Consider the following 27,543-nt stretch of genomic DNA (forward strand, 5'->3'; position numbering starts at 1 on the left):
CCGCCATCCTCACGCACCCTGGCCGCCCCCACTACTCTGTGCTGGCCTGAGGAAGCTGGCCAGAGGGTGATGCTCGAAGTGCCTCCGGCCTTACATCCCACCCCATCCTTCTACTCTTTCTTCAGGCACAACTGCAGATCTGCTCCTGTCGCTTTCCTGTTTAAACCCCACCCCCCGATCCCCCCACCACCAGTGGCTCTTTGTTACCTACAGGCTGATACTGAAACTCCTGCTTGCCCAGGGTAGGCTGTCTGGCTCTGATCTCCCATCTCCCATTCACTGTCGAAGCCCCAGCTCTGTCCCCCACCCCCGGAGTCCTCATCCTGTGCACCGCCCTGGTCATACAAACCATGTGTCCTGCATGCCTGGGCCCCGTCAGCTTTCACTCTCCTGCTTCCCTGATTTCCTTCTGTTATTTCCCCCCCACCAATCATGAACCCTTTTGTTGGAACTAGCAGTCCCCCCCACCCCCATTCCTCCACCCAGAGGCAACTGGGTGTCCAGTTCTCAATGTCCATAGCACAGAGTGAATATTCCTGATCTAAAGTGCTTGCAACCAGAAGCATTTTAGGTTTCGGATTTTTTTTTGGATTTTGGATTTTTTTGGATTTTGGAATATTCGCATACACATAATGAGATATCTTGGGGATGGGACCTAAGTCTAAAAATGAAATTTATTTATGTTTCCTATACACTTTACACACAGAGCCGGAAGGTGATTTTATGTAGATTGATAATTGTGTGCACGAAACAAATTTTTGGCTGTGTTTTGACTGTGGTTCATCACATGAGGTCAGGTGTGGAATTTCCACCTGTGGCATCATGCCAATGCTCAAAACATTTCAGACTTTGGAGGATTATGGATTTTCCAACTAGGGATGCTCATCCTGTATTCTGCATCATCCCTCTCTCATTGTTTTCTACCTGTTTGCTGATATAGATCTTTCACCAACTTGGAGCTCCTTGATTCTTGATTTATTTTCATATTCTAAGAGCATAGGGTATGGCATGGCACCTCAGCACATATTGAAACTTGGGTGGGAAGTATTTCAGGCCATTAACAAAAGGACTAAAGAGGAGAGAGTCAGGGATGAAATCAGAATGGGTAGTGTGCGTGGTTTCATCTGTGTGTGTGTGTGTGTGTTGTACACCCACAGACACAGGATGAGTCAGTGTAGCCCCTGAGCCCACCTCCTTCCTGGGTGTAGACAATCAGCACTGACCGCTGTCCGGGCCACTGAGAGGGTCTGGCAGTACTCGGGAGGCCTCAGCACCCTGTTGGGATCTCTGCTTTACTAATGACCTGCTGTGTGGCACTAAGCGAGTCATCAACATTCTCTTAAAGAATTCAGAGAGTGCAGGCAGTGTGGTCAAAGAGGAAGAGGCATCAAAGAGTGGATCTAAGGTCAAGAAAATGCTTGCACGCTTGTGAGATTTTTCGCTATTATTCCATTTCATTACTGTTGGTGCTAATAATAGTAATGTTAAACAATTGAAAAATAAAGATCTTCCAGCTTCTAATTAAATCAGAATTTCCAGCAGCAGTTGCGGGGCGGGGGGGTGCAAGAGTTGATATTATTATTTTTAGGGACAGGGTCTTGCTGTGTCACCCAGGCTGGAGTGCAAAGGTGCAATCATAGCTTACTGCAGCCTTGAACTCCTGGCCTCAAGTGATCCTCCCACCTGGGCCAGGAATTACAAGTGTGAGCCACTGCACCTGACCTATTTTTAAAAAATAAAATAAACTACCAAAAATAAAGAAAAGCCCCGCAGGTGATTTGAACCTGCATCCACGGTTGAGAACCTGAAGTAGCCCCTTCACCTGGGCTCATGTGGTCTGGGACACAGTGCAGTCAGGCCAGGGCAGTACTGCCAGGTCTGGGGGGCTGATCTGATTCCAGCGACTGCAGTGCTGGCCAGGCAGCCGGCCACCTGCCAGGAGATGGGGCATATGAGAGACCACTTAGCAAGTCTCAAAGGGATGATGCCCAGGGATTAGAGGGGATGTGGCTTAATTTACAGCAGGAGAAGATTGGGTTAGATCAAAGCCCCAGAAGGGTTCCCAGTGAATATCTGTCCTTTGTGATGTGGGGAACCCTGCTGCCATGGAAGCTGTGAGACTCTCACAGATGCCTTACTGGAGTTGTAGGGTTCTGGGTGCAGTGAACCCCCTTCCCAGCACTGAGTGGGAAGAAGTTGCAAGGCTTGTGTGGAGCCAGCTGTGGATAGCAAGGGCAATGGGCCAGGGACCAGCTTGGCTGCTCACTGACCTCAAACCCTGGGCACGTCCCTCCTCCTGCCTGGGCCACAGTCTCCTTCCTGTCTGTGATTTGAGGAGGGAGCATAGTGAGCGTAATGAGCCAATTCTCAGCCAGCCTGGCGCTTGTTTGTACACGCTAGTCAATGCAGAAGACCCTGTTGGCCGGGGGTGGGGGTGAGGGGAGGATTGGCTAGAGTGAGGGCGCCCAGCATTCACCCTGGGGGGTGGAGCAGAGGTCAGGGGTGCTTACTGGTCTCTGGCAGAGTTGAGGGAACCCAGACCCCTGCTCAGACTAAAGGCTTCCTGTGCCACCGAGTGGGCTGGAGGGAAGGGGAGAGCAGGGGAGATGGGCCTTATGAATGAAAGTTGCTTTGGGAGGGGGAAGGAGAGAAGGGGAGAGGGAGCGGGGAGGGCACAGAGGAAGGAAAAATGCAGCTTCATCTGCTTGTTTGTGTTTCTTGTATTTAAGATGCCGACTCCTAGCATATTTTTAAATCCATCAGACATGAAAGGCTGATTTAAATAGACCCGCAGTGTGAAGCTGATGATTTCACTTGCCACAATAGGGAAGCTGGCAGGGCTCTGGCCAGGATCCAGCACCTCCCTCCTCGCCAGGGAAGCTGCCGAGCAAATCGCTCTGGGCTAGATAGACTTCCAAGCCAGGTGCTTTCCCCTCCCTGATGGGGACGTAGAAAGAGGAGGAGGGATGGTGGGGAAGAGGAGGAAGAAGTAGGACAGGGAGGAAAGTGAAGAAGAGACGGGTTAAAGGAGGGAAACTGAACTTGAGAAATGAACTAGCCCTCCCCGTCCTCCTGGGCCTGGAAATCTTCCTAGCTCAGGTCATCCTGACTCCCTGTACCACCTGTGCTGTATCCTCTCACTTCACCCTCAGATCCAGGACTGTGGGGTGTAGATGGGGGCCTTGTAATCCTTTGTACCTAATTTCCCGACTGCATTTCTAAGAGCAGAGCTTCAGAAAGTTCACCCTGTGAGGCAGCCTGTTTCCTTGCTAGACAGCACTGTTGGAGATAAACCCCTCCATTGGGATAAATTGAAATCCTTTCGCTCTGCCATCACCAGTTCTAATCCGGCCCTCCTGAGTCCCTCAGAATAAGCCTAAAGCCGAAGTCAGCCCTTCATCCCCGAACTGCATACTCAGGTTCCCTCTCCAGTGCCAATCCTTCTATGCTGATTTCTAGTCTTTACCGTAAATTATTACAATGCAAATCTCTGCAAAACCAACATATTTCTGGGTGTTAATTAATGTATCTCCTGCTATAGTCAATGCAACAAAATTCCAGGAACCACACAAGATTTTTGCCACTTGTTTTTGTTGTTGTTGTTGTCATTCAACACACTCTGACGATCCACTCTGGGGCTAGGCGAGGGGCTCCTGTTGGCATACAGGATATGAAGGTCTGTCGACCAGAAGCTTGTCTACAGGGTGCGGGGCCACACTCAACAGAGAAGCGTGTTCATGGGCAGGGGTAGAAGGTCCAGGAGCACTGAGCACCCTCCCACTGCGGAGCTGAGAGTCGGGTGAGGTGGGGTGAGGCCCTCAGGGGAAGGAAGGCGGGAGTTACGGTAGAGGCATTTGTACGGCATGTTAATTTCTGCTTGTGCATTTCTAGCTGTTTCCTCCCCTGAAGCACAGTGAAGCACCAAAGGCTGTACGTGAGCTTGTCTTCCTTTCCAGCTCTCTCATCTCTTAATATAACCTGAGACAAACACTGAGTGTCTTACAGCTTCAGTTGCTGGGGATCAAAGAGAATTGAATCCTTCCTTCATTCATAGAACATAAATGTTTGTGACAGTGTTTCTTCTTAAAATTTTTTATTGTGGTAAAATATACATAACATAAAATTTACAATTTTAACCATTTAAAAATGTACAATTCAACATCATTAAGTATATTCCCAATAGTGTGTGCAACCATCACCACCATCCATCTCCAGAACTCTGTCATCATCCCAGTGTGAAAGTGTTTTAGAAACCATATATGTAAAGGCAGGTCAATTAGGAATGTGCTAGCTGAAGTCTTGACCGGACAGCAAATTCATCCATCCACCTACCTACTGTGTTTATGTACCAGGCTTGATAAATACAGAAACGAATGAGACCAGAACTACAAGGTAAGAACCTTGTCGTCTGTGATGCTGGGCCCCCTGTCCTACTTCAAAACAGAGTGGGAAGATAGAAGGGATTCTTAGATGAGTCTCTAATTGAAGGAATTCAAGTTTTACTTATTCTCCTTTCCCAGGGAAATGGGAGGTGCTCTCACCCATGGCCTCAGCCTTTCCAGTTACCAAGAAGTGTGGGATTTTCTCTCTCTTTTGTATATTGTTTTGTTCTGGTCTCTTGCATGGGGAGACAGAGGACGATGTAATAACTATCATTTGTTTAGAGCCTTTCAGCTGACTAAGCTCTTTCCCAGGAGTTCTCTTTTGACCTTCACACGAGCCTGCGAGGGAGTAAGGCAGAGAGCACTATTTTGCAGATTTGAAAGCAGGCTCAGAACATCAAGCAGCTCCAGGTTTTGCCCAGGGCCACACAACTTGTGTGCAGGTCCTTATTCTGAGCAGGCCTTTGGGGCTAGAGGAAGCCGCTGAGAGAGCCACAGCTGGGTAAGGGCAAGGGAGGCTGCTTTCACAACAGGAAGGAGGAGAACAGGGCAGGGAAGCATCTTTTGTGTAGAGGCGTGGAGCCCAAGTCACATTGAGTTGTTGAGCTGCCTGCGGGTAATGGATTGCTACTAGTGGCAGCTGGGGAGGCCGCGGGGTGTTGAGACGGATGCTTTGTTGGGCACCACACTGTCTGAAAGGCAATTGAATCGCAAGAGCTGGAACATGCCAACACTTTGTTTCAAAAGCAAGCAGCAGCAACTCATTTGCGTCCGTGAGGCAAATCCTAAGGTCTACCTAGGCCGCAGGTTAGGGACCTGGGACTCCAGTGGAGCGGCTCACCAGGGGGTGGGCCTTGTTCCTGAGAAAGGATGCTCTGCTCTCACTTGTTCCTACAAGGTGAATGTTATTTGTCAGACACTGGACCAAACATGTGGCCACGGAGATGAATGCTCCTGCCCTCAGGAGCTCAGTCCAGTGCCTCTAAATCATTAGAGCCCTGTGGGCAGTGTGTATGAACAAGCACCATACAGAATGGCGCAATTTGCTTCAGTGCAGAGTGGCCTGGAGAGCCCACGCGCCTGATGTTGGGCCACACCCTGACACTCTGCCCTTGACCTAGTGCAGCACGTGCTCAGTGAATCCCAGTTCCCATCATGTTTCCCAAATTCATTCTGAGCTTCACATGTTTTGATTTCTATTTATAAATGTTTCTTTAAAAATCCCCTTCTCTCTGTCTGTGGTCTTCAGGCATTTTTGCTTAGCACTGCAGTGTTGTTTATGGGTGGTATTTGTTATAGGTCAGATGGATCCACTCATAATTCACTATGATAGCACAGGCCTCACTGGTCCTAGGAGTCCTGAGTTGCTGGGAGAGGAGTCTCCCGGTGCTACGACAAGAGCCTGCAAGTACCACGTTCGAACCAGAGCCAAAGCCTCGATGAAGTCCCAGCTCTGAGAGGGGGTCAGTTCTTGGACCTGACTCAGCCCTAGCCCCAGAACGATAAATGACACACTTTGCCCAAGCTCCTCAGTTTCTACATTGATTTCGGGTCCTCTGCCAAGCACCATATGGTTTCCCAATCCCTGTCATTTCTAGCAATGTTCTCCCTAAGTAGGGCACTTTGATTAAATTGGTTCCACTGAATTGTATAGAAAAGGTGGAGTTATGATGTTCTTTGTCACTGCTATTGTTAGTAATTAATATGTCTATTAATAGAAACATCAGCAGAGTTAGGAAGTGGGGGAGGAGATTTAGAAGGTGGCTGTATCCTGTTAACCCTCTCCCCTGCCAGATAAGAAGGGACAGAATAACCAATAAAGTAAAAATTCCATGGCTTTTGACTAAACTTTGTTGGAATTTGTGCAGCCTCTTTCTGCTCCCCAGAGGAAGGGAGGAGAGGTGGCAGTGCTCCTAGGGCCAGCTCAGAAACCAAGCTCGGGCTTTGATCACAACCAGCAACAGCAGGCTACTTAAGTCTTGGGTTTTGTATGCATGTGTACCCATAATTTCATTATTTTGAAGTAATTAAGCTGGCTTTTTTAAAGAAAAGCTTCAGATTTGCCCTGATTTGCAGTCTTCCCCTGCAATCCCTTTTGAGTAAAGCTTTGCAGGATGACTGAATTCTTAGAAGGACAGGGAAGATTGTCTGAGCACGTCTGGCCTCTCTTTACTTCCCCTGAGAGACCGGATAACTCCTTGGGCAGCTCACCTCCTCCAGAAGGGCAACAGAAGCTCAGGAAGAGGGGAGGCGTTCTCGGACCTGAAGGGCCTCCTCCTTCTTAGAATCCAGAAGAAAGGAGAGACCTTAGAGAGGAGGGTAGAGGTCAAGCTAAAGAAAAAGGCCAGAGTCCTAGCTGGGTTGTGTGAAGTATGAGAAAGAAAGCAGAGATTGGCAAGCAGAATTTGGTTTGTGCACAGGACAGGTGGCTACCAATCTTACTCTTTGAGACTTTAAGCTATTTTAAATATGTATAAAGACCTAAAGTAAATCATGTCTAAAGAACTAAAGGCAAGTGTGAGGATAATGTCTCACCAAATAGAGAATACTGATGAAGACAGAGAAACTATAATAAGGAACCAAATTCTGGAAATGAAAAGTACAATAATGGAAAAGAAAAATTCACTAGACAGGCCCAACAGCATATCTGAACAGGCAGAAGAAAGAACTAGTGAGCCTAAAGATCAGTCAATTGAGATTACCCAATCTGAGGAACATAAAGAAAAAAGAATGAATAATAATAAACAGAGCCTCAGAAACCTGTGAGACACCATCAAGCATGTCAAACGCACATAATGGGAACCCCAGAAGGAAAGGAGAGAAAGAAGTAGAAAGAATATTTGAAGAAATAAGGACCAAAATCTCCCCCAATTTCATGAAAACTATTAATCTGCACATTCAAGAAGCTCAACAATCTCCAAGTGGGATAAACTTAAAAAGATCCATAGCTGCACACGTCAAAATGAAACCATTGAAAAACAAAGAATTTTGAAAGCACGAAGAGAGAAACAATTCATCAAATAGAAGGGTTCCTCAATGATACCAACAGCTAATTTTACATCAGAAACCATGAAGGCTGGAAACAGTGGGATGACACAGTCAAAGTTCTTTAAAAAAAAAAAAAAGCTGTCAATCAAAAATTCTATATCTGGCAAAACTATCCTTCAAAAATGAAGGATAAATTAAGACATTTCCAGATAAACTGAGAAAGTTTATCTCTAACAAGAGAGTTTGTCTCTAACAAGCCTGCCCTACAAAAAATAGTAAAAGCAATCCTTCAGGCTGAAATGCAAAGGCACAAGATAGTAATGTGGATCAACATGAAGAAATAAAGAGTGCTAGTAAAAGAAATTATGAAGTCAGATATAAAACAATACAAATTTATTTTTTGTTGGTAACTCTTTTTTTTCTGATTTAAATAAAAACTGTGTATGGCAATAATTATAAATGTATGTTGATGGGCACAAAATGTATAAAGATGAAATTTGTGACAATAATAGCATATGGGAGGGGAAAACAGGACCACTTTAGAGCAACATTTTTGTATACTTGAAATTAAGCTGGTATTAACATGAACAGATGGTTATAAATTCAGATATTAATGGTAATCCCCAGGGCAACTACCAAGAGAATAATTCAAAAATATATAGTAAATGAAACAAGAGAATGAAAGAAAATATCTATTTAACATAAAATAAGGCAGTAATGAAAGAACACGAGATTTAAAAAGACATATGATGTATAGAAAATAAATAGCAAAGTGGCAGACAAATCTTACTTTTTCAATTATATTAAATGCACATAAATTAAACTTTCCAATTAAGAGATTGGAAGAATAGATTTAAAAAACATGATCCAACTATACGCTGTCTCCAAGAGACTCACTTTAGATTTAAAAGTACAACTAGATTGAAATTAAAAGGATGTAAAAGATAAAGATATACAATGCAAACAGCAATAAAAAGAGAGCTGAAGTGGCTACACTAATATCAGACAAAATTGGCACGGTGGCTCACACCTGTAATCCCAGCACTTTGGGAGGCCAAGGCAGGCAGATCACCTGAGGTCAGGAGCTCAAGACCAGCCTGGCCAACATGGTGAAACCCCATCTCTACTAAAAATACAAAAAAATTAGCCAGGCGTGGTGGTGGGTGCCTGCAGTCTCAGCAACTCGGGAGGCTGAGGCAGGAGAATCGCTTGAACCTGGGAGGTGGAGGTTGTGGCTAGCCGAGATCACGCCACTGCACTCCAGCCTGGGCAACAAGAGGGAAATTGCATCTCAAAAAAAAAAAATAAAATAAAATAAATCAAGTTTGAGACAAAAATTGTTACCAAAGACAAACAAAGACACTTTATAATGATAAAGGGTCAATCCATCCAGAAGAAATCACTATTATAAATATATTTCAACCTAGCAATAAAGCCCCAAAATATTCTCTTTGAGAATAGAGAAGGCAGCTTTGTCCTAAATATTTGACTGCCATAACCTATTATAGTGGTTAATATCCAATAACTAGGGACTCATTCCTTGGAGTTAAAGGTTTGCCTCCCCTACAGTTCTTCGTTAAAGTATAAATATGTCCCTGGAAGCCACCAATTGTGTTGCAATTCCATTTAGCTGAAGTTGGTTTAAGCTCCGTTGGAGCAGTGACTGCTAGTGACAGAGACAAACGGTTGAGCCATTTTTGATAGATTATATAGGTATGGCCTGGCCTGGGCCCAGGAGGAAAGCAGGGAGAAGAAGCATCTCAGAGTGGGTAGAAGTATTAAGAATAGAGAAAGAGTATAGGATGAGGAGCAGGGAGAAAGCTAAGGTATCACAGGGGCACAAAAAAAGTATCGCAGGGGAACAAAAAAAGTCCCACAGAGAGTGTGGGAAACAAATGCTAGACAAGGAGCAAAGCAACTGGGGCACTGCGTTGTGATGAGGTTCTTGGTTTGGCAACTCAGCACTGAGGGCAGCATCAGCCCCTAGAAGAAGCAAAAGGTATAAGAACAGGGAAGCAGGCAAGAGACGGGGATGGCAATGAGCACAGGCCATTCATTGGTAAATACTCAGGAGTTGTGACCAGGTCTGAGCTGCCAAGTGATTCCTGGACTACCACGGAGAGGGAGGGAGAGAGGGCTGGGTGCTGAGATCAGGCAACAGGCACTGGAAGGCATAGGCACTAATAGAAAAACCAGGAAACTAGGAAACTCATAGGAACAAAGAACAGCAAGAGGCAAGCCAGATATGAGCTCAGAACTCAGGCAAACGGGCTGGGCAAACAGATGCTCAAATGAGGTTGTGTTTGTGAAAGTGCCCAGTTCTGGGCAGATGCTTAGTAACTGTTAGCTGGTTCTAAATATAAAACTGAAGCAAGGCAAGTGGCCAGGACAGCAACTCAATGTTGACAACAAAAATAGCCCCTACGTATTAACACCTCTTATATTCTGGGCACGTTGCTAGGTACTTTACATACATCACCTCATCTAATACGAAAATGACCCTGTGAGGTACACATAGAAAATTCCAGTCTATAGATGAATGTGGATCCTGGTTAAGTGACTTGCTCAAGGCCATTACAACGATGTGAATGACACAGAGCCAGAAGTTTCCTCTGGCAGCCTCTGGGCCACAGTGACAGCCCAGGGTGGCTCTGATCAACATGGTGGCTTAAAAGGAATGGGAGGAGGGGAGCTGAGAGCTGGGGACAAGGAACTTCTCAGAGTTCCTCTGGAGTCCCAATCCTCCACTTTTTTAAAAGACAGACCCTCACTCTGTCCCTCAGGCTGGAGTGCAGTGGCACCATCATAGCTCACTTTAACCTCAAACTCCTGGGCTCAGGTGATCCTCCTGGCTCAGCCTCCGAAGTAGCTAAAGCTACAGGCTCCCGCCACCATGCTCTGCTAATTTTCAATTTCTATTTATTTATTTATTTATTTATTTTTTGTTGTGGTCAGGTCTTGCTGTGTTACTCAGGCTGGTGTCAAACTTCTGGTCTCAAATGATCCTCTGACTCAGCTGGGATTACAGGTGTGAGCCACCACACTCGGCCCTCTCCTCTTTTTAAAAGGGGGGTTGGGGAAGAGAGCATCAGAGGCCTCAGCTGGGATTACAGGTGTGTGAGCCACCACACTCAGCCCTCTCCTCTTTTTAAAAGGGGGGTTGGGGAAGAGAGCATCAGAGGCCTGAAGACCCTCCCTGCTCCTTTCTCTCTCCTTTGAAGAATCATGGTGATTTATCCCACATGCCAGAAGGCCAGGCACTAGGTCACTAGGGCCACCCTTCCCTGCCTTAAACCTTGCATGGCCTGTTTCTAAACGGAAGAATGCAGTGGAAAGCAGGGGCAAGGAATTAGGAATAAAGACACTTGTGGGGTTAGGGAACCCCAGGAATGGTCTGTTTGCCCCATAAATCCCAATAGCTATATCTGCTTTTTGTCAAAAGCAGAAGACTGAGTTTACTTCCTCCATGGCCACCATGATCTTCTATCCTTCCTTTCCCTTCCCGCACATGACACACACAACACACACGTGCATGCGTGCGCGCACACACACACACACACATTGGAGGGCCACCTCTGGGTGACCCATGCATCCCCTCTCCCTGCCTCATCCTATTAGTGGGACCACCACCACTGCTCTTCCCTAGGGGAAGGGAGTTTCCTGTGAATTCTCTTTAACCTTGGACTGGGGTCCAGGGCCAGCCTATGATGGAAAATAAATATGTCATCCTGTGCATCTGAGCAAGAGCTCAAAGCATCAGATATCCCATCCCCTCATTTTACTGATATGGTGGGGACCAAGGAGGGAGCGGGCTTGCTTAGGATCATGGAGCACCTCCTGGTACCCAGTCCTCATTTTTGTTCGGCACCCTCCATGGGCTCTCTGGTTCCTGCAAGTGCTCAATGAAAGACAGAAGTCTGCAAAAAAGAGGTAGGTACTTGCCTGGTGACCCAGAGAGCCTCTGACTGTTTTGGGAGTCTGGAAGGAGGCTATTGGAATGCCTTGAGAACTCTGGCCAGTGGCCTCTCCCCCATCCACGTGGCTGTGTGGGGTTGTCTTCAACTATCTTGTTGGAAGCCTGTGGACACTTTCTGCCCCTCTCCCTCTCTGTGTGCCCCACTTGGGTGTGGACCACCCACTTTCCTGTGGGGGCCTGGGTCTGCAGGCCCAGTGATTGGCAGTTGTCTTTGTAATAACTTTCATTCGACTTCCTACTCAGGGCAAGAGTGCTGTAACAGCTGGCTAGTGATGCCGGAGCTGGCTGGGAACTCACCACCACCCAGCTGCAGGAATCTCACGGGGCCCAGATCATTCCCCCAGTCCAAATGCCCTGTGCTATTGCAATCGGGGGTGCTGAAGCCAGCAGCTACATTCTGTTCACTTCTCAAACACCAGCAAAATGTCAACATCACAGCCACGCTGAAAAAAAAATACAGTGTTCTGAAATAAAGTAAAAGAAAATAAAATGAAGTCAGTAACTATGGCCCTCGCGCTGGGCCCCACTGCCTGCATGTCAGTCTACCCTGTTAATCATCACGTATGATTTTTCAAAGATCTATTTTGAGAAACATTTAGAAAATGGCTTTTATATAGCTATATATACCTCATTTATACCCTCCAGAAATGGTCGCTTTGTTTAGCAGCAGATGGCTTTCTTCCACTAGTTCTCTTTTCATTTCTCAGTCAAAGTTAAGTAGGAAGTCAACCTACTCCCTAACCCCAGGCATACACTTATCACCCACAGTCCACCCTGGAGTCAGGGTTGTAGGTGGGGGGTGAGAAGGAAAGGCTGTGGGTTCTCCCTAAGGCACTGTTCCACAAAACCCAAGGGGACAAAGGCAGCGGGCATGGTGCTGAGAGGGAAGGCTCAAAGCTGGGATTAAGGAAAGAGCAGAGCCCCTGGGTAGGGGGTAGAATAGAATGTGGCTGCCCTGGCTTGCTGCAGTCAACAACTCGGGTATCTCAAGGTCCACGAGGCATGTATAAGACTATCCCTTTGGCCGCCGCAGAACAGGGTCCAAGAAAGATTAACTACCCCGGTGGCACCTGAGTGCTGTACCTTTGGCCTGCAGGAAGCCGCAAGTCGAGCCCTGCATAGTTGTCATGGCAACAGCAGTGCTGAGGCTCCTAAGGGCAAGGGGAGGAGAAGGGGGGGTGGAGAAGGCACGTGGTGGCTTTTCTGGAAAAGCCCATCTGTTTCTTTCCCCTAGGAAACTAAGTCGGGGAAAACAACAACAACAACAAAAGAGGGACAGGCATCTGGGGTCTAGAAAGAGAAAGGAGAGAAAAGACTCTGAGATGCTCCAAGAGCAGCTCTCCTGATGGGATGTGCTTCCCTTCCTTTTGGGGGAGGTGAGTGACTGACAAAGAAAAGGACTGGGCGGGCCCCGGTGGGTGGCATCTGTGCAGGAGCCATGTGCAGGATCAGGGCAGGCTCTGTGACCTCAGGTTTGCTGGGGGCAGTCCTTGTAGGACCCTATCAGCCACAGCAGGATTTCTTCTTAGCAGGGTGGCCGACCTGAATGGTGTCCTCTCTCACTGTGTCTTCTTGCTCCTTGAGGAACCTGGGAGAGGGGAAGAGATCGTGTCAGTGATGGAGAAGTTGATAGGCCCAGGGGCTGGCAACCTGGACAAGCTACCCTCAGGTTACAGGTCATCTGGGCCATATGGAGAGAACCCACCCTCACCACGGCATCAGAGAGTGTCCTGAACATCTCCCCCTGGACAGTACAGGTGCACAGCTGTAATTGTAAAGCCAGAGAGTTTAGTTGACATGGATCCTTCAAGACACCTCCTCCAGGAAGCCTCTCCTGATCCTCTAGGTAAGCCTAAGTGCCCCTGACAGCATCTGACCCTTCCTCCGTCATGACCCCATCACCCAGTGTCACAATGCGTGGCTTCCCTGGCTGTCTCCCTCGGCAGAAAATGAGTTGCTTGGGACTGAGACTTATCTTTTGTCTCTGTGCCTCTGCAGCCTATCACAGTAACCAGCACACAGGTGAGGCTCCAAAATATACTGATGGGTCGTGACCTCTGCAGTAGGGCTGTGCCATGTGGCCACAGCTCCAGATTAATTGTAGGAGGTGAGGAATTAAAAATAATGGTAAACACCTGTCTCTGCTTTATACTTTCCAAACGCTTTTGCGTTACGCACCTCCTTTGATTCTCTCAACAACCTGTGAGTGGGCAGGAAAGGAAGGTGTGATTGATGTTCCTACCTTCCTGACAAAGCTCAGAGAGGCAGGGCATTTGCCCAGGGAGTCAGGGGCAGAGAAAAGCCTAGAATGTTTCCTTGTGATACTCCATAACCCTATAACCTCGCCAATGCATAGAGGAGTTGTTCTGGGCTCTTAATTACTCAAAGAAAAATATTTTTAAATGCCCCAGAATGAGCGCTGAGCACAAAACGGGCTCTGTTAAGTATTTGCTGGACGGATGAATAGATGGAATGAAATGAAGGCCTGGATGGATGAATGAATGAGTGAATTCTTAAGTATCAGAAATGAGTCCCAGCATGGTTTTGTTGTTTAAATTTTTGGTGTAGGCAGGGCCTTAAGGAACCAGTCTTTTCATGCTACCAGCACCATTACCTTGGTTACCTCCCATTGATTTCCCATCACAGCCCCTCTTCTTTCTGGTTTCTACACCCACTCCTTCCTCCCACACCCAGGAACTCATATTATAACCCATTCTTGCCTCCAGCTGGCTTCCAGCTAGTCCCTGCTAAGACATCAGCCAGTGCTGAGGGGCCTCTGATCTGGCCTTCCCCCGGAAGGATTGGCATTTAAAAAGAGCATCCCTAGGAAAAGGCAGCCTTTAAGATTCAGAAGAAGACTGCAATGGGGGTGACAGGTAGGGATGCTTTCTTTCCCAACATCATTGTTTCAGAAAGCTGCTCCTGATGTTGCAATCCCATACAAAGGCCTAGGACCCCGTTGCCTATACTCAGAGGGCTCTGGCCAATAGGGAGGAAGGGGGGTCAGAGGTGTGGCCTGGGTGGAGGGAAACACGGTGCCTCCCTGAAGGCAGACACAGCTGGACACAGCAGTTACTGCACCTGGGGAGCACATCTCTTTACCTGGCCAGATGGAGCAGGGACTCTTTGGTGTTGTGACCAGAGTAGGCGCTGCATTCATAGAAGATCAGATTGTTCTCCTAGAATCATAAAACAGAGCAAATACAAGAGTATTGGAGTGAGAGGGGATTGTGGGGGGTGGTGGGAGAGCCCCCTTGTGCATCTACCTACAGCCTTCACTTCCTCTCGCAGGCCCCTTGACCTTCCTCATAATCCTTCCCCACTCTGTACATGGCTGATTTCTGTCTCCACAGCCTCCCTGACAATGCAAGCTCTGTAACCATCTCCCAGATGAGCTATAACAATTGTAAAACAATGAAACCATACGCTGTCTTAGTTCCTCTTTACACTTTCCCAAATTCCTCTCAAGTACACACATGCTCATTCCAGGTTACACCAGCCCTGTGATTCAGGCAAAGACACAAAGGCCAGGGTGGGCAATATTCTTCCCCCTTTCACAGGCAGATAAGCTGTAGTGAGAGAGGGCACTTGGCTGGCTTGTTCAGTCCCACATTGAGTTAATGGCAGAGCTCCTTGCAGCATGCTTTTCCCAAGACAGTGGCATTCCATAGGCCTTGGGGACAGGTGTCATGAGGCACTCCGGTAGGAATTCTCTTTTGCACCAGTTAATTAATACTCTAGCTGCCCTGGCTGTCAGCACTGGTGCACCAGACTGGCCGTCAGCTCATTAGGATGAGGTTGTGCTGCCTGCATGGTGCGGGAGCCCTTGGTTAAGGCTCATCATATTCCATTGATCACTCCCATTAATAGATTACTGGTGTCATTATGACAATGCTGATGGCACAGGGCCCTGGCTTTTAGACGGCCTGTTCTTGGAGGCTGATGCCCTGAGGGGATGCAGGCCAGTTGAGTGAGGACAGTTCTGTGGCTGTAGCTCAGGAGGCTCTGCCATGCTCCCAGTGCAGCTTTCCCCATCTATACCCACAGGCCAGCTCGACCCTCTGCCCTTTTCACCCAGCCCCATGGGCTCTATTTCTCCTTGTCTGCATTTCTCTCAGATCTGCAATCTCTTGGGTCAGTCTGTCAAAGAGTAGAAGTTCCATGGGGTGGGAATAGTGGGGAGGGGAGAGAAGGACATAGGACTTAGAACTGGAAGACATGATTTGCCTTCCTGCTTTGAGTTCTGACCCCACCTCGGGTGAGCTGTGATAATACGAACGTATCACTTAACTCCCGAGTCTTAGTTTTTTTTTCACTAACAAAAAAAAAAAGAAAAGAAAAGAAAAGAGAATGGATAGAATCTTTGGGTCCAGGTATATTTTGAAATCCAGAATTTTCTGAATCTTAGAAAGGTAATACATGTATATACCATATATTATATAATACCCTCAGTGGATTTCAGACAGCACTCTATAATCAAACATATTACTATTTCTTCAGTGAAACCTTTGAATATTCACTCAAAGTGAGGTTACAACCATGAATAGCCTCGTGTCATTTCTGGTCAGATTTTTCTGCCAGATAGAATACAAAACAACCCTTTCTGTTTTCAGAGCTTTTTGGATTTCGGAATTGTGGACATGTAACTGTCTAGTGACCCTCCATGTAGATACCTGCCAGGCCCTTCCTCCTCCTTTTTCCTTGAGTCTTACCATCTGTGCTTGTTCTCCCAGGCTCTGAACTCATGAAATGCTGTTTAGGATGAGCATGCAAAGAATTACAGAATCATGGGGCTGGTAAGCACCCCAACCTCCCAGACACACAGTTCCATGAAAACAAACTCTGAGGCAGTAAAAGAAGCCAAGGAACCACATTTTGTTGCCTGATTTCCATTAAGCCCCATTGATTCCATTTTTGAGCAAGGGGCTCCATGCTTTTTAATGGTAGGTTTTCCAGTGTGTCTCCTGAGTTTATCTTGAGTTCATGACTTTGAGGCTCAATCCTGACAGAAAGCATGAACTCTCTAACACAGTGGTCTGCAGAAGAATATACTGCTTTGCAGAGAGTGAGTTTTTCATCCCTGGGGGTGATCAAGTGGAAATGCAGATTGGAGGGGGATTGAAATAAGTAAACTATTGCTATCTTAGAATGTATACTTCTGAGTTACAAGGCTGTAGTCCCAGCTACTCGGGAGGCTGAGGCAGGAGAATGGCGTGAACCCGGGAGGCGGAGCTTGCAGTGAGCCGAGATCGCGCCACTGCACTCCAGCCTGGGCGACAGAGCGAGACTCCGTCTCAAAAAAAAAAAAAAAAAAAAAAAAAAAGAATGTATACTTCTGAGTTACAAGGAAGGGACTTTAGGATAATTCCCCATGCCCTAGTGGTCCCTAACCAACTCCATCTTGCAACCTGTGGCTTTCTATGCAAAGTTCTACATGCACAGGAGCTGGGCCATTCCCAGGATACCAAGACACCCATCTTTTCCAGTTGCTTCCTTCCCATGGCACTTCCGGAGAAAGTCCCCACCAAGGCTCTTGGGCACTTGCCCAACTTCCCTCGGGGTCACACTCTGTCCAGAGAGATGGAAATGCTTGCTCTTTACCGTGGCAAGCTGCTCTCCGAGGCCCCGGGGGACTTCCCGCTCCTTCTCGTTGTCAAGCTTATTACCCAGCAGAAGAACAGGCACCCGGTCTCCCACAGCTTCCTGCAGAACAGAAAATGTTTTCAACTGAGAGGGGTGTCATAGGATTGCCCAGAGGGCAGGCTAACAATGCCGGCTGGACAGATGGGACCTCGCTTGAGAATCCCCTGCTGCCATAAAAGGTGAGGCTGTAACAGAGTCATCCTGAAAGCAGAAAACAGCCGCCTTCTCCAAGAGCCTCAGTTTATCATGCTTTTGCAAGGTGCCTGAGGCCTGCCTGTGGTGTCTCCTAGTCCCTGTGTGTGCAATGACCGCTCCCCCTTCACGATGCTCCTTGGATCTTAGATGGAACAGCAGGCCCCCCAAGGTGTGCTGGATGAGGGGACAGTTGATGCCAACAGGCCGCATGCCTCCTTCCAGAGCTTACAGCACCCTGAGGGCGTTCCTAATTGGCCAGGCTTAGTCCGATGGACCAAGGCCATGAATGCCCCATGGTTTGGAGTTGTTCTGGAGGCTGCTTTGATTAGAAACTGCATCACTAGAGGCCTCCTGATAGCACATAAGCTTCTGAGGGTTGGATCCAAATCTGCCTCATGGTCTTGCGCCCACAAGGCTCCATAAATGACTGCCATGTGCCTTGCTGGAGGCGGGCACCACAGACCCCTGTCACTGGGCGCTTTGGCTCTGAAGAAAGCCCTGTGTAAGAAGGAACATTGTGGCCATAGCAGCTGCACTGCTTGGGCCAGAAGTCACAGGTTTATTCAAGGTATCACATTGTTTACTTCCCCAATGGCTGTGGCTTACCAGCCAGGGGCCTGCTTCCCGGGTCTCCACCTCCTCCCTGGTGAAAGGGGCACCGTATGTGTCTCTCCTGAGGGCGCCCAAAGGGCCCGGGACCACCGACTGCCATTCAGTGAGTAAATGCGGTAATGTGCACATTGAAGAAGGTTGTTATTTTTACTTAAATATTTAATTAGGGGCTTTTAATCATAATTTAGTAACAAATAGTTATTCATTGTAGCTAAATGTTTTACTAAATAGAGGGACCTGTGGGATAACAGAAGCTAATAAGCAGTTACAGTTTTGCCAATACTTTAGCTGCTTTACTTGAGCATTTCAAATAAACGTCCAAAGTCCATCTTACAGATATACCAATTTTAAATTTAAAAGCTATTATGTTTGAAATTAAGCCTCAATGTTTCCTTAATCTGTGCATTCGTTTTTACTGCCGTTTAATAGGGGAAAAAAATTCTTATTTACCAAATGAGAAAGTTAAGGCTCAGAGAATCAAAAAGAACATTCAACACCATAAGCACTGAATTATGAGAACTCTTTAGCATATGGGTCCTCACTTCTCCAACCTTTTCCTCTAGATTCTTATTTCCAATCAAGTCTCTGCTACTTAGTGTCTTATTAACTGGAACTCTCTAAAAATGGTATCTATTGGTGAGATGGTAACTTGTGTTTGCAATGATGACTCAAAGGCGCTACAAGATCTTAAACAGTGTCTTCTGACCCATCAAAAATAGATTAAATTCTGGACACTGCAGTTGATGTCCTAAGTGGATTGTACATATTCCAACTACTTGAAAGTGAGAAAGCCACTGATGGCATATATGGAACCCTGTGGCCCCCTATTAGCTAGAGCGTTCGCTAATGGCAACACCCCCTCCTCTGACCCTGCCGTGCCACGGGATACTTGTGCGAAGAGCTTTTCACGGAAAGGGAAGAAAGGAGGAGGAAGCAGGGAAATGGGCCAAGCGGCTTGCTGTTTAGAGCACATGGGAGAGAGATATTTGTAGATTTATGTGTGAGGAATGATTAAGGCTTGTGGGATTTCTTGACATGGAAACTCTGAAAATATGAGCATCAGACTTGAAATCCCAGGGCAGAATTCTACCCCAGGTTTTGTTATTATTTGGAATGGGCACTGGCTTCTGTTTCCTCACTTGCAGAGGGGATGATGGATACTGAATGACCCAATAGGACGGGGTAGGGAATGGGTCATAAGCCCGACATCTGGGTCCTATGCACCATAAACAGCAATGGTGCCTCTTGCGTCCTGGGAAAAGAAAGGGCAGGTTTCTTCTTCTTTTTTTTTTTTTTTTGGGAGGCCGAGGTGGGTGGATCACGAGGTCAGGAGTTCAAGACCAGCCTGGCCAAGAGGGTGAAACCCTGTCTCTACTAAAAATACAAAATTTAGCCAGGTGTGGTGGTGGGCGCCTGTAGTCCCAGCTACTTGGGAGGCTGAGGCAGAGAATTGCTTGAACCTGGGAGGCGGAGCTTGCAGTGAGCCAAGATTGTGCCACTGCACTCCAGCCTCGGTGACAGAGAGAGACTCTGTCAAAAAAAAAAAAAACCAAACCAAAGCAATTCCTGGATATAAAAATAAAGGAGCTTAGAAGGAGCAGAAAAAAAAAAATTTAAAAGCAAAGCACCCAGCAGGAGCTGCGGTTTCTGTTCTTTGTATTGTTCCTCTCTTACACAGCCACTCTGGACAACTGGCTTCCCTGCAGAGACCCTGGCCTGCCACCGATAAAGGAGAAACAGACTCATCTCCAAATATTTGGCAGAAATAAATGAGAATACCCATAAGACCAGGGAGTGTGCTAACTATCACAGTCAGTCACCATCACCCTGGCCCAAGGTCATCAGTCTCTGGCACAGGGGCAGGGAGAGGAGCTGGTATTGGGGTAGGTGTCTCATGGTCCTCTCTGACTTTGACCCCAAAAGTCTTGAACTATCTGTCTAAACTTTACACCTTTCTCATACCTAACTAGGTTTTCAGCCTGCATACCACTCAGCACAAGATGTTCAAAATTACCTCCTAGATGAAGCAACACCTCCCTCAAGCCCCTAGGGCTTTGGTGAACAGGTCTCAGGTCTACTCAAACTCTGTTGTCTTGAGACTGTGAGAGATGTTGGTAAAAATCCCATCAGCATGACAGGTTGGAGTGAAGTCATCTTAGCTCCTTCATCAGGCACACAATCTCTCTTTAGGAGACGTGGGTTCTGCCCTAGCTCTGTCACCATCTCTCCATGTGACTCATCTGAGTCTCTCCTCTTTTCTGTGTCTCTCTGTTCCAAAGCCAGGTTCTGTTCTACGACCCTCTAACAGAGAGCCTTCCCTCCACCTTCAGTTATTTCAGCTGCCTTTCTGTGAACTTGAGCTTGTTGGAAGACAGACTTGTTGAAATTCAAAAGATCACCCATGTCTGACTTTAAATAACAAGAGCTGTCAACTTGGAGCAGTGGATTGGCATTCAGCTCAGAATGTGCAGCTGCTGGGTTTGGTTGGTTGTTGCCTATGTGCGTGTGTGTGTGTGCGTGTGTGTGTATGTTTTAATATCTATTTGCTAGGAGGCATGAAAAAGCACTTAGCTGGGATAGTGCTGCTATTCCTCTGGAGCCAGAGAAAAAATTTTTTCAGCACATTAAAGCATGCAGTTATGCTAAGAAAAAAAATGACTGCAAAATTATATCTTGGGGGTTTCCATATTTATCCATCCCCTGGACTATGAGTCAAAACAAGATTTATTTGTGTGGTTCATTTTAAACTGCCAGCACTTCAAGCTCAACTTGGAACGTGGAGAAAAAAAATCAAACTGCTATTTTTTGCACCGTGCTGTACATTGTCACCAATGACAAAGATCGCAGAATGAGGTTTAGCTAGCAGCCCAGGAAGGGAGAGGGAAGTGGGCCAGGACCCCTTGAGCTGAAGAACTGTTCTGCTTTGAGAGAGAAGCAAGAAGGACTGAAAAGTAAATGAACACCTGCTTTTCAGGAGCAGATTTCAGCCATGGTCCACAGGACAAGACAGAAGCAGTGCAGTGTGGCAAAGCCCTCGCTTCTAGATCGGGTGGTGCTGCTGACAAGTGTGGGCGCCTTTGGGAAAGTCACTTCCTCTTTTTGGATCATAGTTTTTCTTACTTATAAAACAAGAGGTTGCATTAGATTAATCTCCACGTTTTTTTCCAGCTCGGAAACACTGGTCTATTCGGCTTAACTCCGCCAATTCTATTTCACTTCCTCGACTCACATGCCCAGGAATCTAGTGCTATCAGAACGGCAAGAGGCTCTAAACAAGAAGCTCAGCATCCCAGGACTGCAGACACTGGGGGACAGCAATCTGGCTCTGGGGGAAATACCAGCCCATACAGGCTTGTACAGGCTGGCGTTCTAAATTCTATTTTCTCTACCCGACACAGGCCCCAGAGTCTTCTGATGTCCAGTTTGCCCCATGGCCACACGTGGGGCCTTAGAGCCTGACTAGTTTCTTTTCCAGATTGGAATGGTTAAACCAATCTTCCCAATTGAGATAAGAAATTGGGGGTGGGTTGGAAATGCCGAGTTGGCCGAAAGACTGCCTGCGGTGACTTCCTATAAGGCACTCAGGAGAATCGGCGCAGAGTGCATCTGCTGGGCCTCTTCTGCAGAAGGCCTGCAGGCAAGGTAAAGTTGCCTAGACTGGGTGAAACAGCAGAACAAGGGCAAGGCCACAGTCTTCCCACCTCATCAAGCAGTGCTGGTGCTCTCTTGCACCAAAGGATTTTGGTTCCCTCTGGGCCAGAAGGACCCTCCAGAATCTCCTCATCCACACACATTCCTGCTCCGTCTTGGCCTCCCAGAGAGATAGTCAAATGCCATCATACACTGTAGAATTTGGGGGCCAGGAGGGAGCATTTGGTCTGCTGCCTTGTTGAATGATTGGCCAAAGTTTCATGGCCAGGAAGTGATCAAGATGGGATAGTAAGAACTTCCTTTCAGGGAACTCCATGACCTCCCCCGAGCATCTGTTCCCACCCCACACAACCTCTTCCAAGAGTCCTTCCCATGCAGGCATGTATAGCAACTGAAGCCCTTTTTTCTTATATGCTTTTCAGGCTGAGGGAGGAAGGGGGACTGTGAACAGCTGGCCACCATTCACTTACTGATAAGTCTTCAGAACCTTGAAGACTGTTATTAAAGCTCCCCCTCCACCCCACCTTCTCCAGGCGAGGGAGTTGGTAAAGTGCTCGGAGCTCTTTGGAAAAATAAGGTGCTCCACAAATATAAGGTACTTATTATTTTCAGTTCCCCTCAGATCAAATTAGGTGTCAAGTTTTAATCTATCACCTGACACCTCTGATTGCTGGTTGCCAAGGCAGAATGACTTAGCTTTTCAAGAATCTAGAGAATAATTGCATTTATGATGCCACCGTTCCACACCTTCAACACACACTCTGCCATTTGACACAGCCTCCTGCACTTGTTTCTGAAACTGTGCTGCTGAACTGAACGCGTTGCCTGGTCTATCATACTGAGTCCCAGAGCTCCTAGTGTGTGCTGGACATGCCGCAGATGTGTAGTAAATCCTTGGTGAGGGGTCACAGGCATCTTCGGAAATGACTTAGAGCTCTTCTCCTCACAGGGTCATCCCTGGACCACCAGCATCAGCCTCACATGAGAACTTGCTAGAAACACAGAATCTCAGACCCCAGTCCCGACCTGCTGAAGCAGAGACTGCATTTTAAGAAGTTTCCCAGGAGAGTCCTATATATGTTAGGGTTCAAGGAGCACTTGTTTAGCCGGGAACAGTGGTGGCTGAGAATCAAAATTCCCTGAGGAGCTGTTCGTTTTATTTTTTATTTGCAGGCCCTGAACCACTCTGGGAGAGAAGGCCCTGGCCTCTGTTCCCTTTAAAAGCTCCACGTGTGATCCTGATGTTCACCCAGGTTTAGAATAATCAATTAGAGCTTAAATGTACCTTTGGCTAATATCTTAAAAAAAGGAAAAACTCAAACTAGAAATCATATAGAAAAGCCCTGTTTACACATAAGCAATTCTGATTTAACTATGTATAGATTTGCCATCTCAGCCAGGCTTCCCGAGCCCACAGACACACCAAGGCTTCTGTGGGCCTCTTAGCAGCCACACGCCGCTGATGATTTCAGCCCCGTCCCACAAAGCAACGTCTCTGGAGGATGACTAAACCAATGCTTCAAGCTGTGATGATGGCCTTCTGAGATGTCTTCACCTCCACCGCCAAACTGTTCCACCTCTTCTTCTAGATCCCAGGCTCTGTGCAAAACAGGAGCCTTAGAAACAACACCCCCTAATGACAGCAGAGAGCATAGTTCCCCGAATTTGTCACCATCCATTCCCGTTAATCCCAGACCACCTGGAGGCTTAGCCCTAGCACACACCAAAATTTAGATACTGGGGGACAACTAAATGTCTGTGAAAAGGACAGGTGACCCTGGAGAAGTTAGGCCTTCCCTTTCTTCACTTTTGAATGAGATGGCCATACTAGATGGGAGATTTTCAAAGGGAAACTCTTTTGTCTAACAAAATTGTACCTGACCTCCAATATGCTGAAAAAGGCAAGGCAGCTCTGACGGAGATGGGGGATGAGGGACCTGGATCCGTGACCACTAAACCTTCCCCTGCCGCTCCCCAATCTCTGGGGAATGTCAGTCTGATTACAGGGCTCCAAGGAAGAAAGTCTGGAAACCCCTGGATTAGGTAATCCCTAACATCCCTCCTGGTGCTTAACTTCTGCAAAGAAGATAAATCTGCTTGGTGCTGCCAACAACAACAACAAAAGTAAAAAAAGAAAAGAAGAGAAAAATCGTGTCGTAAACTCCAAAGTTTAGAAAGGAATTACTGCTGGATTCACCCATACCATTTGCTTCCATTATTAGTTTGGTGTACAGGCAATCTACTACCTACATTTCAAAACTTGCATTTTCTCATTTGTAAGTGTGTTAGGCACAGTAATTTTGAGAAATAATAGGTATTAGGCAAATTCTTGAGAAACCCTTGAATCTGGCTTCCATTTTGTTCCTTATTTTTCTTGGTAATCAGAAGGATGCAGATTAACAAAAGACAGACAGGTGACCCCGACATGCAAAACTACAGAGAAACTGGCAAAACTACAGAGAAACTACAGGCAAAACTACAGAGAAACAGATTTGGGTGAAAGGGATCATGGATCTCAGGGCCAAAAGGGTCAAACAAATGGACAACTCCAAGAGTCTGCCTCCATAGCAATGTGGTATCCATTCATTCATCCAGGAGCTGTTGGTCTCATGCAAAGCATCCAGGTTATAGCAACGAAGATGCAGCTTCTGTTCTTAGGCAGCACGGAGTCCAGTGGGAGACACAGGCCGGTAAATAAGCGATTTGTAGCAGCATGATAAATATGTGATGGGATATGCAAGGCTTTATGGGCTTGGAGCAGAGAGCTGAACATAAGCTTCATGAGGGCAGGAGCTTTGTCTCTTTTATTCACTGCTAGGATTCCCAGGCTCTAGAATAGTGCCTGCCGGTGTTTTGAACAAATACATGAACAAACCATGAATCCTGCTGGTGGAAGGGGCGGGACATCCTGCTTGGCTGTTCTGTGAAGGAATCAGCCGAGGCCTGGCAAAAAGCAATTTGTAGCTTGTCCACACTGGCAGTGGCCTTGAGAAGCCTGCACTGGGGTGGTGGAAGCACTAATAAAAAAAGCGTGTACAAAACGACATACTGCAAGTAGGAATCATAAACATAGAGTCTCCCAGATAATTCAGAATGCAAAGATAACACAGTTGCTCTTGGGCCCTGCCAAGACTCTTGATTTTGAGGTGAGCCTGGAGCCCTCACATTCTGGATCAACCTCCCCTTGTGTGAAGAGCTGTGACAGAGGCCCCCAGACATTGCATAGTGTGGCTCCCGGGCAGGGCATAGCTGGGCCTACTGGAGCTGGAAAGACTCAGGGGATGGGGAGAGACGCTGGTGAGAATGAGGGAAGAATCTGGTTGTGACTCAAACACTGATTTCTCCAGGACCCTTCCTTGACACTCCACTGTGTCCCCTCCCCCAGTCCAGTCCCACTCAATCATGGCCCAGCAATGACACAGCTACTGGCATAATCTGGATTTTCCGTGTCCCTCTCTCCATGAGGGCAGGGACTGTGTCTGTCTTGTTCACTTCTGGGTCCCCAGGAACTGGCCTGGTACTGGGAACTCAGACGAACAGAGGAACACATGCCTGCATCAGTTTGTTCCTGGAAAAGGCAAGTTCCGAATCAGATTTTGAAAATGCAGAGGCCCGCGTGGGAGATGGACAGAGAAGAAAAAAGAAGCCACAGTCAAGCCTAAATGCTCCTAGGAAGGTCGCCAGCTCACCTCCACGCTGCTCAGCCACCGCCGGACCGACAGGAACGACTGCTTGTCTGTGAGATCGTACATGACGATGACACCATCGGCTTTTCTGAAGAACTGCTGGGTGATGCACCGGTACCTGCCACAGAAGGGCCACGGGTCAGGCACGCACGGCCTTCCCTCTGGAGCCCAGAACTTCGGGCAGCTCCTCACCTCTCCTGCCCAGCCGTGTCCCACAGCTGCAGGGCCACCTGAGAGTTGTCCACATTCAACGTCTTCACACGGTAATCAATGCCTGTAGGGTGAAACGGGCCTGTCAGGGCTGCCCTGGACCAGGGGCACCTCACTTCCAAATCAGGAAACAATGCTTCCAACATCTGAAATCACATCAGGCCCAAGGTGACAACCCTCCCTGTGCAGCTCGTGGGAGGCAAAATGGAGAAAAGAACAGAGCACTGGATGGGGAGGCATGGGACCTCAGCTCTGGTCCTGTCTCTGCCACTTATTAGCTGTGGAACATTGATCAAATCACTTAACCACTCTGAACTGCGGGCTCTTCACTGTAATACAAGCCATACGCTCTTTCTTTCCCTCCCTCCCTCCCTCTCTCTTTCCCTCCCTCTCTCCTTCCCTCTCTCTTTCCCTCCCTCCCTCTCTCCTTCCCTCCCTCTCTCCTTCCCTCTCTCTTTCCCTCCCTCCCTCCCTTCCTTCCTTCACCCTTCCTCCCTCCCTCTCCAACTCTCTCTTTCTTTCTTTCTCTCTCTTTCTTTCTCTCTTCCTCTCTTCCTTCCTTTCTCTCTTTCTCTCTTTCTTTCCTTCTTTCCTAAAATTCTTTCAGAGGCCCCCTAGTAAAATTCAAATGTCCTAGGGGTATGGCCTCCATCAACCAATCCAAAGGTATGTGGAGGAGGAGGAGGAATAGGAGGAGGAGGGTAGGAACTGGCAGGTAGAGGAAAGGACAGAACAGGAGGGGTAAGAGAAGAAATCACAGGCAACGTTCACCCTTGAGATGGATTAGAGCTCCTAATCCTACCACTGGGCTGTTCACAACCATCTCTCCAGGGGTGTGACCCTACCTGGGGTCCTCAACCCCAGAGAGAGGGGGCAAGGTCAGTGAAGTGCATTCTGCATCCCACTGCAGCCCTCATAGGGCAGGACCTCAACACAGGTGTTTTGATACAGGTATTCCCCACTCCTGCATCCTGTAAGAATGTTTGCAAAGGCATAGAGAGGTTCGAAAGTACATCCTCCCGCCACCACCATAAGTTCCAGATCTTAGAACTTTAGGGCATCTCCCGCAACCTTCAGAAAGGCCTCTGGAGGGCTCAGGAAGACAAACAGCAACAGCAGCTTGGACAGATAGAGACAGAAGAGACCAAACAGATAACAAAGAGTCAGTAAATGGAAACGGTCATCCCAGCCACTGCCGCTGGGCAAAGGCTAGTGCATTAAGACCCACGAGTGAGGAGACGTGGGAGGATCACCCACTTCCAGAGTGTCAGGGGCAGCAGGGAGTCTAGAGGCCCTCTGCTTCACAGATGAGGGCCAGAGAGGAGTGCAATCGTCTGCGCTGAGAAAGAGTGATTTCTCCCCTTAATAGAATGCTTTCTATTTCCAGCATTTCTATGTGCTGCTTCTCCACCTTCACAGAGTCCCACTGTGACATCCATGTGAGTTATCTGCACACACATGCTCACACATGCATATGTACTCATACATACACGTTCACACACACACCGAGAGATGAAGCAGGACTCACGAGCCTTTGTGCCTTGCCCGAGCTGGTCGGTAGCAAGGTGAGCTGCAATCCCAGCTCTGAGGCTCACTGCTCCTCCTGTAGCCAGACTCAGGGCACAGGACACAGGCAGCTTTGTTTCACCTAGAAGGCCCAGGGCTAAGTGCTCCCAGCAAAACAGATTACAGTGGCTGGGAGGTGAATCCAAGGGTGAGTTTTCTTCCTGGCTAGAAGTGGAGGGGCTGTCCCGGTCTGTGCTCTGGGAGACAGAAGGGGCTGCCTGCTTTCTGGTAACAACTCAGGGGAAAGGCATCCATGGTCATACAGCTTCAGGGCCAGATCCGAAACCAGCCAGTGCTGCCCGAGGACAGAGGCCTCTGCCTGCTGGTAAGGCTTGCAGGTAGACGGGCAGGGAGTTTGCTGGGGCAGCTGGGTCCTGGCTGCCCTCAGCTCCTGCTCCACCTCACGGGCTAGGTGCTTTGCTGGAGGACAGGCAGCTGCCTCTGGCAGGGAGTGAGACAGGCAAAAGAGTGTGCTGGAAAAATTCTGTGCTGTGGTGAGCTTGGTGAGACTCCCTGCTGGACACGCGACGTGTTTCTCTCTGCAGCCTCAGACAGGCAGGCTGAGGAGGCAGATAAACAGGCTCTTGGGGGCTGGGTGTGAAGGACACAAGGAAAAGACAAGGGGGTGGGGATG

The 27,543-nt window shown here is 47.7% G+C and overlaps 1 protein-coding gene across 4 annotated transcripts in view; it reads right to left on the reverse strand.

Moving 5' to 3' along the window:
* Positions 1 to 10,288: 10,288 nt before the first annotated feature.
* CRACR2A (calcium release activated channel regulator 2A) overlaps positions 10,289 to 27,543 on the reverse strand; it is a 146,637-nt gene continuing 129,382 nt past the window's right edge. For 2 of the 4 annotated variants that reach the window (XM_016922808.4, XM_016922807.4), the window contains exons 16-20: positions 25,326 to 25,407; positions 25,137 to 25,251; positions 16,948 to 17,049; positions 14,449 to 14,525; positions 11,809 to 12,934 (exon numbers count right to left, since the gene is read on the reverse strand). In XM_016922808.4, the coding sequence (XP_016778297.4) occupies positions 12,850 to 12,934; positions 14,449 to 14,525; positions 16,948 to 17,049; positions 25,137 to 25,251; positions 25,326 to 25,407 (461 nt within the window). In that variant the 3' untranslated portion in view covers positions 11,809 to 12,849. The other 2 variants (XR_010148240.1, XM_016922809.4) reach the window with 2 other exon arrangements.

Source organism: Pan troglodytes, chromosome 10 (genome assembly GCF_028858775.2).
Source record: "Pan troglodytes isolate AG18354 chromosome 10, NHGRI_mPanTro3-v2.0_pri, whole genome shotgun sequence".
NCBI lineage: Eukaryota > Metazoa > Chordata > Mammalia > Primates > Hominidae > Pan > Pan troglodytes.